This window comes from Meriones unguiculatus, chromosome 14 (assembly GCF_030254825.1).
Source record: "Meriones unguiculatus strain TT.TT164.6M chromosome 14, Bangor_MerUng_6.1, whole genome shotgun sequence".
NCBI classification, from domain to species: domain Eukaryota; kingdom Metazoa; phylum Chordata; class Mammalia; order Rodentia; family Muridae; genus Meriones; species Meriones unguiculatus.
Genome location: NC_083361.1, coordinates 90,949,211 through 90,964,798, shown reverse-complemented (window position 1 = coordinate 90,964,798; position 15,588 = coordinate 90,949,211). Strand labels below are relative to the sequence as shown.

The 15,588-nt window shown below is 47.7% G+C and overlaps 3 protein-coding genes across 19 annotated transcripts in view; 2 read left to right on the top strand and 1 right to left on the bottom strand.

Annotated features, from left to right (window-relative positions):
* The window catches only part of Ovch2 (ovochymase 2), a 42,581-nt gene extending 39,913 nt beyond the window's left edge, over positions 1–2,668 (top strand). The window contains exons 17-18 of the mRNA XM_021659315.1: positions 1,793–1,970; positions 2,573–2,668. Coding sequence (XP_021514990.1) covers positions 1,793–1,970; positions 2,573–2,668 — 274 coding nt within the window. The remainder of the gene's footprint in view (positions 1–1,792; positions 1,971–2,572) is intronic.
* Positions 1,828–9,840, top strand: LOC110562548 (NADH-cytochrome b5 reductase 2). Of its 3 annotated transcripts, none has more exons than XM_060367802.1 (9): positions 1,828–1,970; positions 2,696–2,843; positions 3,040–3,112; positions 5,216–5,322; positions 6,012–6,141; positions 6,723–6,806; positions 7,610–7,695; positions 8,729–8,828; positions 9,211–9,835. In XM_060367802.1, exons 2-9 carry the CDS (start codon positions 2,763–2,765, stop codon positions 9,381–9,383), a joined length of 834 nt encoding a protein of 277 aa, XP_060223785.1. In that variant the 5' UTR covers positions 1,828–1,970; positions 2,696–2,762; the 3' UTR covers positions 9,384–9,835. The 3 variants fall into 3 exon arrangements, with proteins under 3 accessions (XP_060223785.1, XP_021514992.1, XP_060223786.1); XM_021659317.2 differs by having other exon boundaries at positions 1,834–1,970; positions 2,732–2,843; positions 9,211–9,838; XM_060367803.1 differs by lacking the exons at positions 1,828–1,970; positions 2,696–2,843; positions 3,040–3,112 and adding an exon at positions 3,432–3,930 and having other exon boundaries at positions 9,211–9,840.
* Positions 9,841–14,598: 4,758 nt separating this feature from the next.
* Positions 14,599–15,588, bottom strand: part of Ppfibp2 (PPFIA binding protein 2) — a 139,583-nt gene continuing 138,593 nt past the window's right edge. For all 15 annotated transcript variants that reach the window (XM_060367788.1, XM_060367787.1, XM_060367789.1 and 12 more), the window contains one exon: positions 14,599–15,313. In XM_060367788.1, the coding sequence (XP_060223771.1) occupies positions 15,119–15,313 (195 nt within the window). In that variant the 3' untranslated portion in view covers positions 14,599–15,118. The remainder of the gene's footprint in view (positions 15,314–15,588) is intronic.

The following is a 15,588-nucleotide window of genomic DNA, read 5'->3' as shown; positions in this document are numbered from 1 at the left end:
GTCCTCCTCTGTGGCCTAGCAAGGCTGCTCCTCCCGGTGTGTGTGTGTGTGTGTGTGTGTGTGTGTGTGTGTGTGAAAGAACCTGCCATTGAGTTCATGTCAGAAACAGTCCCTGTTACCCTTATTAGGGTACCCACTTGGATACTGAGCTACCAAGGGCTACATCTGATAGGTTGCATCAATACAAGGTCCTTGTTTGGAGAAACAGTCTCATAAAAGACCCCTGTGCCCAGATATATTTGGTCGTTGTGGAACTCCTGTCCTCTCCAGGTCGTATTAACTCCCCCCCCCCTTTTATTTTTATTCCCTGCATTCTGCCAGAGGTTTGGTTATGAGTCTTAATATCTGCTTTGATGTGACACAGTTAACTCAGTAGAAAAATGGACAAGAGTTCTAAGCTGTCATAGCTTTGTATAAAGGTAAGGGCACTGGGGATCAGAACAGGAAAGATGTCCCTCATTGCAGCTTCTTATGTGATGTAAATGCCTCCATGAGACACCATTTTACATTTTAGGCACTTTTTTTCCCTCCATACTAGACACTGAACTTGGGGCCTCACATGTGCTAAGCTAATGGTGTCCTATATCCTCAACCCTTTCTTTTTGTTGCTGTTGTTGTAGTTTGGCTGGTTTTTTGTTTGCTTTTAAATTTTGAGACAGTCTTACTAAATTGCCAAGGTTGACCTTAAACTCATTCTGTAGCCTAGAGAGCTCTTGAACTTTCGATCCCCCTGCTTCAGCCTCCCATATACTTAGGACTTCAGGCAGGCACCACCAGCCATGACTTTATATTTTAAACAACTAAGCTGTCAAAGAAAACTCAGGTTATCTGGCAATGACATGCGGGCCCATGTAGGTATCATGGGAGGTGTCATTCCATGTGCCTGCCAAAGCCTGTTGCTTGGAGCGGAGGTTAATGTGAGCTGTTTTCCCTCACAATCCTACCCAGTGTGCCTGAGGTCTTTATTACAAGGGGAAATTGGAACATGCATAGAGAGATTAGATGATGTAAACAGAAAAGCTAAGGAGAAGAGCATAGGCTCTTTGTTCCCCAACAGTCCCTAGAAGAACCACCCTGGCCCATTTCTTGATTTTTGGATTATCAGCCTCCTTTGCCTAGTCAATCTGTGGTAATCCATTATTGTGGTCCTATCCCAGTGGTTCTCAACCTTTCTAATGCTGTGACCCTTAAATACAGTTTCTCATGTTATGATGACTCCCAATAATAAAATTATTTAGTTGCCACTTCATAACTGTAATTTTGCTAATTATGAATGGTAATGTAAATACCTGACTGAAGGATATCTAATGGAGTTGTGACCCACAGGTTGAGAACTGCTGTATCAAGCTGATAGGGATCTGTTTCTTGGCCTCTGTAGCTCTCTTGCACTGAAATGGGAGTTTACTTTTGCCACTGGCAAGCATGCGTGAGGAAACCAAGGTTCTGAAATACATTGTGAAGAACCCTCACAATTTGTACTTCTCATCTTATCTCCCAGAATCTTGTCCTGTCACCCACTAGTGAAGGTATGACACGCTTCAGTCAGCCCCATCCTGCAGACACTTGGTCCTGGGACACTCAGGATAACAGCTCAGGAGGCATGTTAAGTAAGTCCTCCTCTAAGCTCTAACTCCCATTTCTCCAATTTGCACTGTAAATGAGTTAACAGTAACTCTTTTCTCCATCTTGCCATGGTGTTAACAAGCTGGGGAGGCTGAATTTTCCTTAAGGCTCTTAGGATGTGCAGGGAGAGTCAAGATGAATAGATCTGGAGGTGTGCTCTATCCCACAGGGCCAGCCCCCAGAGGAGGCTCAGGGCTGGACCTGTGCCAGAGTCACGTGACACAGAAGCCCGACTTTGTCGCTACCGGGCAGGAGTCAGCTCGTCCCTGGCCATTTCCCGGTGTCCGCCGTCAGGACCATCAACGGACACTGCTCATCTCGAGGACAAGTTAGACATCTTGCTCCAGGTGAGTTCTGCCGGAAGGGCGCGGGCAGGAAGGAACCCGGGGCTGGAAACAGCTGCAGGCAAGATGGCCTGGGCAGGACTCACAGGCAGTTTCCCAACTGGTGGGGCCTCAGGGCCTCTGAGCCAGAGGACTGGGCAGCGGTCCACCTTTCTGGACCGGGTTGGGATGTGAACAAACTGGCTTGGTGAGGGAGCGGGGGAGGGGGAGTGGATGGGGGAAGGAGTCAAGGGTGGGTGTGGGGTAGGCCTCACCTCTGGCAGGTGAGTGTTTTCCTTGGTTACCTGGAAGTTGCTAGTGAGTCCCCAAGCCACTCACTGCTGCACTGCTCCAGGGGAATCCTTAGTGAGTGTGGGAAGTCTCTGGAGAGGTGAGCCCTGCCTTGCTGTTAACTGCGTCACTTGGCAAGGATATCACAGCCATGTCCCAGATGACCTGTTAAAACTAATGCCATCACTCCTTCCCAGCCATTGCATCTTTGGCTGTAGCCAGGATGGAGGCAGATGGGCAAAGAGGGCCTGGAGACACTGGCACTCTGGGACAGATGACAGGCCTGGTCCAGGTGTCCTGTTGCAACTAAACTCTTTGCCCTCTGGTCTCCACAGGCAGCCTTCTGTGTTAGTACCTTTCTCTCTGCTAGTCCTTTGAGACATAGATCGGCCATGCTTGGAGCTGCCCAGCCCAGGATGGGTGAGATCTGAGGGCTGTGTTCATACTCTGTCTGGCAGGACCAGTTCCTGCTGTTGGCTTTTTGGTGTCATTAGTGCCACTGTGAGTCTCCTGGCCTTGAAGAAAATGAACATCAAAAAGAAACACCATCTTATCACCTTACAGGACCCTGAAGCCAAGTACTCCCTGCCCTTGATTGAGAAGGAGGTAGTGGGTCACCTAAACCTTCCCCTGGTTAGGTGAAAGAGGAGGACAGGGGTAGGGGTTGAGAATGCTGCCTGGGAAGGTGGGGTGAGCAGTCACCTCAGGACCAAATGGAACACCTTTCTAAGGATCTGGGACACAGAGCAAAACTCCTAAAGAACCAACAGAACCTGCCTGAATTATTATTTTTTTAAATCAGCAAATCAACCACAACACCCGAAGATTCCGCTTTGGCCTGCCCTCACCGGACCATGTCTTGGGGCTTCCTGTAGGTGAGCAGTGCTTGGTGACACTTTCAAATCTGGGCCTTTGGGGAACATAGCTCACATAGCAGTGGATTCCCATTCTCATGGGATGTGGAGGGCACACTGATATAATCCTGGACCACATGAATGGAGGGAGATAGGCAGGTAGGACAGTGTCTTCATTGTTCCACTTGGACTGTCACAATACCAATACCGGGAGGAGCACTGAAAAGATGTAAGCCTAGGGTCAGAAGGTCTACCATCTCTTTAAAGGATGCTGTCCATGCAGTTTAAGGCCAGTCCCTCAACCTCTCTGACTTTCCATTTATAAAGTGGCATTTCCCAAGGCTGTCTGCTTACTTCAGGTATAGTGAGGATAAAATGAATGATGGATGTGAAAACTCAGAAACTTCATAGTGAAGAAACTTCATAGTGCAGGGGTGAGAACTACAGATGTTCCATTGGAGTCAAGGCCCAAAATGTGTGGGAAGACACTAATGATGCAGAGGCCCTACATGGATGGATGGATGATCTGAGGGGTTCAGAGACCCATGTGAGGAGGGACCCATGGTGGCAACCAGCCCTAGCTGTCCTCCTCAGATTTTGAGTTGTCCCATTTCCAGTTTCATTCATAACACCTCTAGACCGTGAGTCCAGTGTCCTGAGGAGGAATACCTGATAGATGGGGCATGGGACAGAGAAGCCTTGCCATTTGCTTCCCAGCAGACCGTCTGACCGGTGCCCTGCTCACAAAGAAAATTCTGACTTCAATTTTGTCAAGCCATGAAATTATAACATGAAGAATCCTGCTGCACCCCAGCCCGCTTGCTGCCCCTCACTCCTCTGTACGTGAGAGTGCTATGTCACTGGGTCTTCCATCCCTCTACTTAGCCTGCCACCACCATCCTGTTGGGAGGTGGCATAAAAGCATAAGCCACCTGAGAAATAGAATTCATAGAGACTTTTCTGACCTGCTTTCCCTCCATCACCAGTGGAAGCAGTATGGTCAGTGGGACAGGGCAACCTAGTGAGTCATAACTCAGCTGAAGTGAAGATGGTTAGAGGTGGGGCCTTGGGACCTGGACCCAGCTCCCTTCTGTGTGGGGATGCAGTGATTGACTTTCTTGGTGCCCAGTTTCAGGTGAGCTCTCAGAAGGGAGCTGCTGCTTCACGCCTGTGTTCTCAAGTGTCCCTAGTACCCAATCAGGCTATGGTTATAAGTTGGTACCTCAGTCTCAAGGGACTCCTCCACGATCCAGACTTACACTGCTTAACATTATGAACTAGCCCCTCTGTCCTCAGACACCCAACTCTTCCTCCTTCCTTTTTGGCCTTCACCTCTGTCTGTTTCCATTTCTATCTGTATTTCTAATTTCCCAGGCACATTTAGTTTCTATTCCATATGGACCTGGCTTGAAGCCTTTTGCCTCTAGCTTTCAACAGCCCTTGATGCAGCTCCTCCCCTCAGCACTAACTGCCTTGGTCTCTGAAGTCTGCATTTCTATCCGGCCCATTATCTGCCACTGGGCTACAGCCCAAACTCAGATGTCTTTGGCTCTCCAGGTCCATAAAATCCCACTCTGGACAGGCAGAGACACAATACATGTCCCTGTTGCCTTTCAGCAGAGCCAAAGGCCAGATTGCACACACTGCTGCTTTATTTGAAACTGGACTGTCCAGATCCTAGGACCCTGCAGCACCCATGAGGCTAAACCCTATCTTATGCTGGGACATAGGTGGGGTACTGTTGAATTCCTCTCAGTCTCCAGGTTAGGAAGAATATACTTCATGAAGACAATGGTTTTCTTTAAATGGAAAAAATTTATTTTCTGATTTCTTTTTTTGAGACGAGGTCTCCCTCTAAACCCAGTCTGTTCTGTAACTTATAGTCCATTTTAGCTTTGAACTTGTCTCTGATGCCCAAGTTGCTAGGATTACAGGTAAGAGCCACCATACCTGGCTTCTTTCTGATATTTTTAGTAGCCATTCCCACCCTTAATTAAGTCTTACTCCACAAGTTACAGTGTGATTGTGGCAGGGTGGCTATTATCAAAGTGAATCTTGGAAGTTCCTGGGTTCTATTTACTATTCTCAGACTTAATATATATATATATATATTTTTTTTTGTAGGTAACTATATCCATCTTTTGGCCCAAATTAACAATGAGTTGGTGATCAGGGCTTACACACCTGTCTCCAGTGACGATGATAAAGGCTTTGTGGACTTAATTATAAAGGTAAAAAATGCCTGTCTTACCCAACTGTCTGGAGTCCCCAGGTATCCTAAATGTGGCAGAATAGAAAGCAGTGCTTTTTCTCTAAGGGGACTCAGAGAAATGGCATGGACAGTGCTTTCCAATAGTCTCATTTATCAGTAATGCCACATTTTACCCTGTAGTGCCTCACAGGATTACTGTGGTTAGTTTAATTGTCAACTTGACACAATGTAGAAATCACCTGAGAACAATCTCAAGGAGGGGCTGTGTATACCAGGTTGTTCTGAGGAAATGTCTGCGGCGGATTGTCTTGATTAGTTGATGTAGAAACATCCAGCCCATTGTGGGTGACACTATTCCCTAGACAGAGGACACTGGACTGTGTAAGTACAGAGAGTGAGCTGAACACTACTAGGCCATGCAGGTATTCATCTCTCTCTTTTGGATGTGATGTGGTGAGCTGCTTCAAGCTTTCTTGACTTCCTTGCAATGAGCGACTTTAACATGGAGCTGTGAGCTAAAATAAATCCTTTCTCCCCTAAATTTTTCTGTTGGGATATTTTATAGTGGGAATGGAAACAAATGTTAAATGGTCCACAGTGAGTGTGGCAGTATTTACTTGCATGACTTGTGATAGCAAATGCACTTTTCAGCTGTGTACAACTGTTGCCAAAGGCTTGGAAGTATAAAGACTTGTACTTGGTTTCCAGATCTACTTTAAAAATGTGCACCCCAAGTATCCTGAAGGAGGAAAGATGACCCAGTACTTGGAGAACATGAAAATTGGGGACACCATCCTTTTTCGAGGGCCAACAGGGCGCCTGTTCTACGATGAGCCAGGTACCAGGTGCTGTAGCAGGGTCTCACATTTGGGGATTCCCCTCACAGTTAGAAAATTCCTGCTCTGGTTTTACTGTGCTCTTCCTCAGCCCTGGGGCACATGGGCTTATACTTGAAGTCTTCACACATTTATTCATATAAATGTATGTGTAACGACTTCTGTCACTGCTCAAACTTATTTCAGAAGTTCATATGCTTCCCCTGAATTTCCTCATTACTGTCTCAGGCACAGATACATAAAAGGTGCCTGCTGATGTGCATGGTGGAAAGAGTCCACATTAATTGGGTCACCCAGATTCTCCATTTACTCACTCATTCACCACGAATGTGGAAGGTCCTCTAAGGCTCCAAGTTAATTTCAGCTTGCCTAAAGAAAGGCCCAGCTGTCCCCTGAGATGCCCAGCCTCAATTTCCACTCTGTGTACTGGCATACCTGAAGTGGCCAGGGAAGCTACTGTGTCTGATTTCCTGTCTTGGAATGCTGCCTCTCCCTCTAAATGTCTCCCTCTAAAGAGTCAGACATCTTTTGTAGGCTGCCAGACAAGGGCTGCAGAAGTCAGAAACATTCTCTATATTTCTAGGGACCCTTTCAGTTAAAAAAGACAAAATGAGTGAGCCTGAAAAAAAACTGGTTCATCACCTGGGGATGATTGCTGGCGGAACAGGTAAGAGTTTTCTGGGGCTCCTCTAAGACCATTCTAACGTGGGAGTTCTTTGACCCTGCGAGAGGTGACATGAGCGATTCATCCCCAGCTGTGGTGGTGAAAATGTAGACTCAGATATAGAATCTGACACTGTTCTGCTCCCTAGAAGCCATGGGAGCCTCTCAAGTCAGGCCTGTGAGGCCAGCCTGGGCAGGCTTTGCTCACTGGTTCCTAAATAGTGTAAGATCCAGTTCTAGCCTGACTCTCCAAGTCCTTTGAGAATGACCCTCAGGGAGACATTTAGAGTTAGTTAGTATGGCACCATCACAGGCGGTTTTAATACCGTATTTACTGGCTATGAATGCTATGATGCAAATGAGGGCATCAACTAGCTCACAGGATGTTCTTTCCCTCATAGCATAGGAGAATAAAAAAGGAGGACGGAGGAGATGGCTCAGTTGGTAGAGTATTTGCCTAGCACATGAGGCCCTGGCTTCAATCCCTAGCATCACATAAATCCAAGCATGGTGGCACATGCCTGTAATTTCCAGTCATTGAGATGATCAGAAGTTCATGGGCATCACTGGCTACATAACGAGTTGAGCCTGAGATATGAAACCCTGTATCAAAACAGAAAAGGGGCCTTTGACCCCCTGTTGCATTAGGAAAGAACCCCAAAATGAAGGGTTCTTCCCCACATTTGGGTTTGGGGGGACAGAAGGGAAAATGGTAGAACCAGGGTCAAATGAAAGTGTCAGTCCACTAAAGGCCAGAAACTGGGGCACTGGAGATGGGAGCAAGCTGGCCTGCCCACTGTCTTCCAGGCATCACACCCATGCTGCAACTCATTCGCCACATCACCAACAACAGCAGCGATGGGACCAAGATGTCTCTTCTCTTTGCCAACCAGGTCAATTCTGCAGTCAGCCCTGTGCTTGTCACAGCAGCATGGAACGCTCCCCGAGTTGGGGCTCTGTATGAATTCATCCCTCTCCTATTGCCTGGGGACACGCTGCTCGGCTGCCAGCGGCTGTGGGAGGCTTAGCGGGCTCAGCAAGTCTGCTGGCAGCCGAAGAAGCTGAGGCCAGGCTTGTTCCGTTTGTCTCTGTTTAACTCTCTCATTGTCTGAGCTTTCTCCTAATTCCTACTTTGCTGTTGTTCTGAGTACTAAATAATGAGTGTTCCTGGAAAAAATTCTAAGAAATTCAGAAGAATATAAATACTTTGCCTTTTTGTCTTTTTTTTCCTATACATACTATGTATGTATATGTGACATATCCTCATAAACACATACATATTTTTTTTTCACTTAGTGGTATCACATAAGCATTTTCCTTTCACTAACTTTAAATATTCAAACCAAAGTCAAAGTAATGTTTTACTAAAATTTCATTCAGGTTCTTTACAGACTTTGGTCACAAATAATAACTATGAGTAACTGGGCATGACTTGGTAACTTTCATTTCCTGAAACAATGCCATACGTAGAATTACTGGGACAAGAGCCATGCGCCTGCACTCTCTTGGCGCATTGGCCTACTTTTTCCAGATGTGAAGGTGGACTTCTTTTCTACCTCACCAGCACTGCCCTCCTCTGGTTCCTTAGAGAAGGCCAACCTGCACTAAGCCCATGTCTGTTGTGCTTGCTAGGCCAGATCCCTGGATGCAAGGAAATGCCTGCATACCTTTGCATGCAGAAAGTGGTGTGCATAGCCAATCCTTCCAGCTGGAGGGCAGCCACACTGTTGGTACCTCCATCCCACCCCTCAGTCCCGCCAGCTCTTTCTGTGAGAGAGATAGGGAGGAGCAGACAAGGCCCTGGACCCTGACAAGCTGAGATGAGTGGCAGTGCAGGTGTGAATGCATAGACCCGTATGTGCAATCTCGGGTGGGGACACACTGGCTGTCCCTCGGGGACCGTTTGTAATGTTGCTTCTTTTCTAGACAGAAGAGGATATTTTGCTGAGAAAGGAGCTAGAAAAAAACACCACGACTCACCCCGACCAATTCAACCTGTGGTACACCCTGGACAGGCCTCCAGATGGTATGACCCATGTTGCTGTCCCTTATTCTGAGGCAGCTCTCACCCTTGTCTGTTTTGCTTCTAAGGTTTACCCCAAAGGAGATTAATCCTCGGAGTTCCTGGTTTGTATAGGGCATGCAAGAATCTGAGTGGGAGGAGACTGGAAGCTGCAGTTTATAAATGGGCACCAAGGGCAGGTGCCAAATACTTCCTTTACACTCCACACACTGCACTAAGTATAGACTGAGCCACAGGCTACTTGAACACCTGCCCTTCACATGTCTGCTTCTTGGGTCTATGGGAACCAGCAGTGCAGACTTCTAAGCTTTTGTAGGGCAGCCTGGCCTCCAGCATCAAGGAAAAATTCAGAACCATGCTTCTCCCCTGCTTTGCTCCATTTCAGGCTGGAAGTACAGCTCTGGCTTTGTCACTGCTGACATGATCAAGGAGCACCTTCCTCCCCCTGGGGAGGCCATACTCATCCTGGTATGCGGCCCACCAGCTCTGATCCAGGAGGCAGCTCACCCCAGCCTGCAGCAGCTTGGCTATACCAAGGACATGTTTTTTACCTATTAACACCTTCCATCCTCCTTAACTGGTCCCTGTCTGTTTCAGAGTGAGTTTGGCTTCATCCTGTTCAACTAGGGTATTTGCAGAGTGCCTTTTCATGTACCACTGGGCATGATCTCTTGGTTGTGGGCCTAAGAAGAGTTCAAGGGGCTGAAGACAAAGTGGTTTTTGAGCTCCTAGGCTTGGAGGCTGAAAATAAAGCCACTTTCTTCATGGCTTAGTGGAATAAACTGGATTACTCTGCATTTAGCTCACATGTGTGTAAATATGTAGGGAATACACTGGGCAGCCAGAAACTGCCAATGTCAGGTATGGGAGTGCGAGGAAGTAGGGGTGTTATCAGAACTGGCAACATAGCAATGGTTGTAGGATATAATTCCAGCAGGGTACAAACAAGGTCCCATCAACTCCCACTAACCACTCTCAGACTTTACCTTTCTCTGCCTTGAAGACAAGACTCTTAAGAGGGCAAAGACCCTGTGTGTTCTTCCTTCCCATGTGGGACACTTTGAGACAGGAATTGGATTAAAAAGCTGCATGTCAGGGCGGTAAATCCACAGTAGGTGGGCTCCAGGAACCCCTTCCTTACTCCCTAAATTTTCTACAGCAGATGCAGACACAGGGGATATGTATTTTAGCATCCTCCATCTTGACACTGGGGCATGGTAGGCACAGTTAGAAGTTTCTCAATTTACCATTTCCAGGAGCTGTGCTTCCTACCCCCTCATTCAACCCAGCTGATACAGGTACCGCTAGTGCCACCTGCTGTTCAGAGCAAGAATAACACACTGATGTTCTGCTACTTCAGGGGGTAAACCTGCTTAGTCCAACACCATTTCATATAACCTTCCTAATAAGCCAGTAACAAACTGCTGGGATTGTTACTCAATGTGCACAATACGTGCAGGGTTGGGGGGAGTGTAGGGTACAAAAAAAGAAGAGAGAAATGTGGCTCCAGGGAGCCCTGTTATATGCCCTTGAATCTCACTCACAAGGACACTCACAACTGTCTCAAAAGCAACCTGGGAGGGACGTTCCCACTTTGATCTACCTACGTGTGCTCAGCTCAGGGAAAGACAATCTACCTACTTTTGCTACGTTGCCCAAACAGCTTGACCTTGAACTCACTCTTGTAGACCAAGTCATCTGTGAATTCACATCTTCCTGCCTCAGCTTCCCAACTGTTAATAGCTAGGATATAGGTATATGCCACCAGATTCAGTTACAAAGCCTTCTCCCACTGGACTTATCCCAACCTCACCAGGTGTTTCTTTCCCTAGGCCTTCCACCCTGATCTCATTTTCCAGTCTAACGGTTTTAATTGGGAGGGGATACTGATTTCATCCTCCAGGGGACATTTGACAAAACCTGGGGACTTTTTCTTTTCTTTCCTAACTAGGGGAGGTGCTGATGACATCTGCAGGGAACAATTAGGATACTGGCCATTGGGAACCTTATCAGGAAGCAATACTACTAGGACTCACTTAGCCCACACAGACTACAGCAGTTCAGCAGGTTTATGCAGTGAGTACAAATGATGGCAGGGTGGCACATAAACCTCAAAGTGAGCCAAAGGCAAAGGAAGACAGCACAGAAGGGCAGAGTTGATTTAGAACCAGAAGAAAGCATAGAGTGAAGCAAGGACAAATCAGTGGACTCACAAATGCTGGCAAGATGATGGGAAGGGGATGGCACACCCATCTGTGGGGACTCTGTGACTAAGGGAGTCAAGCTGAAAGGTGACACGGTGACAGAAGTGGAGAATGTCTGACAGGGACCAAGTAGAACATCATGGGCAGCGATTAGATAATAAGGCTGGAACTAGAACTGTCATGGCCTGGGAGGGAACGACGGTTTAGTGGTGCATCCCTTGGAAATCTACAGAATACTAGCTTATATGAGTTTGAAGACTGTCCACTAGGGGGAGGTGTTTGATCAGACATTGCACTTGAGGCAGGTGAGGGGCAAAGTGCACCTTGGTGTCTTGGGATGCAGCTGGATGGAAGCTGCTGGAAGATTGAGAGAGGAGTACTGGCTCTCAGGGCCAAGCTCCTAGAAGTGGAAGTACGTACTTCTATGAAGCAGCCCCAGAGGGCCCCCTGCTCCCAGTTACTTCACCCAGCCACTGCAGAACACTCAGAACAGTTTGTACAAATCTTTTTTTTTTTTTTTTTTTTGATCCAAGCAGAGGCTTTTAGGAAATAATAGCTCATTGTCTTTGCTCTGCATCTCACATCTTACTTTCCTCTCCACAAGAGCGGTCTGCAGTTTGTATATAAAAATTCAAAAGGTAGAAAAGCTATAGTGAAAAGGAAGCATTGATGACACAGAGGAACATGAAGATACCTCTGGACATGTCCCATCCCTCTGCTTTTGCACCTGTCAGCACCTACATTGGAGGTGGCCCACCAGCTCCACCTAGGTTTTGTAGATGGAGGCAAACATTTAGGCTCCACACGAGCCTCTTAGCCATGAAGAATATCATCTGCAGTCATCAGCATCAGGGACAGCCAGGTGAGTCATTCAGTACTTGGTCCTGGCTCAGTAGAGTCTGTAAGAACATAGGCAAAGGGGCATTTTACAGTCTGTAGGGCAAGGCTCCCCTGCTGCACCTTCACAAGAAACAGGAACCCTGGGAGTGGCCCATATCCAGCACCGCTGACCTGCAAAGGTATGGTGTGCCAGGGAGCCTGAGCACCGAGTGTTGAGCAGACAGTAATGGTTAAGATAAAAATGGACCAAGGGTGAAGCTTGGTGTACACAAGTACATAAACACTTGCCTTTCCTGCACAATGTCCCAGGTTCAAGTCCCACCGCCACCACCACCACCACCACCTATACATACACATAAAACTAAGCCTATTGTCTAGGAGGTAAACCTACTATTTCAAGACTACCAAGATTTTACAGAGACATTTTCCTGCATGAGCCAAGAGACAACACCTGTTGCACTGACATACCAACTCTTCTATTTTGCCTTTAGACAGTTTTCTGTGTGTAGCCATTTCTTGCTACCTCTGGTCTCCCCATCTGATTATAAGAGGGTTACCATTAGCCCTGCTTTATAGGTAACCAAAACCAGTCTCAGACAGTGACACACCTAAGCTCCTAGAGCAAGTAAAAGGCAAATAAGGACTTGAATCACTCCTACCTTTCCCCAAACTGTTTTTCCCTTGGGATCAAGCTGACTCCCCATGGACTGATTTGTATTCTTGGGCATGGCAGGCTCTCCTAGTTTGCAGGGTATATCCATGATGTCAGAGGATGGTGGGAATACATGTCTCTCCTGGGCCAAGAAGGCAGGATGGTATTTACTGGGCCAGAAGTGAGTCTGAGCTTTGGTATGGCTAGATGGGTAACCTAGGACTGCTTGGGTACCATCATATCATTACCAGCTCTGAGACCAGAGAAAGGATCCAGTACCTTGCATGTTTAGGCCGACTCTGCAAAAGGCCTGTGAGCCTCTAATGCCATGTAGTGGCTCAGGACTAGCAACAGGCCAATGGAGGAAGTCTTTGGGCTGCTGTGTGCCTCAGAGCTGGCTCAAGCTCTCATCCACTATCAAGCATCATCATTTCCTCTCCTGTGGCCATGAATGCCACCATACCAAGCTCACCGGGCTTTGCTAGCCATGTCTCAAGTGAGGGAGTCAGAATCCTACCGTGAGGCGGTGGATATCTTGGGAGAGGAGCCCTATCTGTGTCACGGTGCCTTCGGAAGATGCCATCTGTAAAATGGGCAGCAGTCTGGTCAGCACACAGGGATGAAGCCTATGCTGTACAGACACAGTGGCATGCAAAGCCCCTTCTACTCCAGGACATTCTTCCCTGGAGGGTGGACATGCTGTGTTCTAGGCCCTGAGCAGTGACAGCTGGTGGGACACATGCAGTTTCAGCTCCTGTACTTGCATGCACATGCTCTGCTGAAGCCACACTCAGCATCAGCACTTAGTGTAGAGAAGAAGGCCACAGGCAGAGGCTTGTCAATCAGGCTCCTGCACATGTCCAGTGGTTCAGCTCATTCAAGAAGCAAAGAGCAGCAGGGATGAAAGCCTCCAGGTCACTGGACAGAAGGATGATTTCCAGGCACAGGACCCCATATACCAATGCTGTGGCATAAGAGGGCATTTTCAGAAGGCTGCTGCCTCTTCGTGGCACAGAAGCCTCCTTCTCTTGCCTTCCTCCTCCTCGGGTACTGCTGGCCTACTCCATCTTCCTTAACTGGAAGCTGCAGGCTTGGAGGCATCAAGGGCAACCCTTTGTAGCAGGGAAAACTTGGGTCCACTAAGGGACTTGATGTTGCATGAGGCCACACAGATTCAGCAACAATATAAACACATGCAAAGGTCTGAAAACGTGCAGCTCTTCACTGGGGCATCATCAACAGGGTATAAAGCCCGGCTTGACCCACTCTACAACAGCATTAGCCATTGGTTACCAGAACCAAATACTAGTATTACTACCTGGCAAGCTTGTGCCCATTTCTCTCACTAGCCAGACTTCAGGGGAAGTAGCAGCCTTAGGTAACAGACCATGGCTGCGTCTTCTATGTATTAAGAGCCAGCTGTAAAGTATCTGAGGCAGAATCAGAATGCCATAGTGGGGCCATTGGCCCTGCCCTCACTGCCAGATGGATATAACACTGCTATTATTCTCCTGTAGATGAAGCCCACTGGACCCAGAAGGAGTCAAATGCTGGCCAGGCTCAAACTGGAATTTCCTGAGCAAGAGCTCAGACTGGCAGATCACACATCCCTTCCTGGTCAGTCTCTGGCCAGACACAGGCCATCTGGTGAGCCCATTACCAGCTAGTCAGTGTCTAAAGCAAGAGGCCAGCTCTATTTCTGTTCTTCCAGGGGACAGAAGTGAGCAAGATGTGAAAAGCAGAGGCTTGCCAGAAAGGCTATCTGTTCATCTCCCCACTCTTCATTCTGAGGCTCATGCTGCTGAAACAGAAAACAACCTAGGCTCTATGTGACAGATGTGACCTCTAACCAGGGTGTGCGTGACACCCAGGCTGTTTCTAAGCACGAGAGAGAGAGAGAGAGAGAGAGAGAGAGAGAGAGAGAGAGAGAGAGAGATGAGGCCAAGGCAACAGGGCCACAGACATCCTCTACTAGATGCTCCATCCCCTTGGTAGAACCCTAAACTATAGGCCCTTAAGTGGTGTAGTCCGTTATCACCCTACCTCTAGGCCACAATAAAATTAAAAATGTTTCACATTTTCTACATAAATATTGTTTTTATTATCAGAAAGAAGTTGCTACCCCACAGTAAGGTACAATCAAATGATGTTTTCACCATGGCCTAAATACCCACTGTTGCCCCTTTGATCTCAGCCAAGACTCTGACCCACAGGCCTAAGGCACTTGAATTCTTCCCTCAACTGGGGCATAGGGGCAGTGTCTGAGACCTGAGCCTCTCAGGAGTGCCCAGAGCTGCCTCTGATCATGTGTTTCCAGGTGAAATATGGATATTAAGAATTACTAACTATGTATAATGTCTTCAGATGATTTCCTCTGAGCCCACACTCTTGGCTATAGTCCCCAAAGTCTGACCCCTTTGCAGCTGTGTAACTGCATATCCTGGCCATCCTTAGGGTGTGTGGGGAGACCAGCCCAAAGGCACAAACTTGCTGTTTTCTGCAGGTCATGCACAAGGTGGGGGTGAAATGCAGTTACACGGTGACACGCGGGGTTACTGTAAGCTCTCCGTGCACAGAAAGGGCAGATGACAGGGGCATCAGCTTATCTGTCCCACCTGGTCCAGCCCATCTAGTTCATGGTTATCAAGGGGACTGAGGCTTCGGTAAACACTGTAGACCCTGTGACTGTCACTGACAGCATCACCGGACTCCATGGGGCAAATGTAATCCGTAGATTCATCAAACTTCTTTTTTCTCATGTTTCCAAAATGTGAAAATCCGAGTTTCCTAGGCTGAAAAAGCAAATGCAAGATGATGAGAAGAAGCTCCAGGGTCAGTGTGCAGGCATGCCTGACAATATATCTGGGAGCTAGCTCAGGAGGAAAGAAATGAAAGTGCTGTGGAAAGCAGGGATCCTGGTGACATGTTCTATACTGAAGCAAGGTCGAGCTGCTCCTCTGAGGCAAGCTCAGCTCACTTTCCCCCAATCACTTCCTATTTCCCAGGATGGACTGAGGGGTGCCCTGGAATGCCACTGTCTGCCCTTGAGGTCAAGCACAGGGGACCT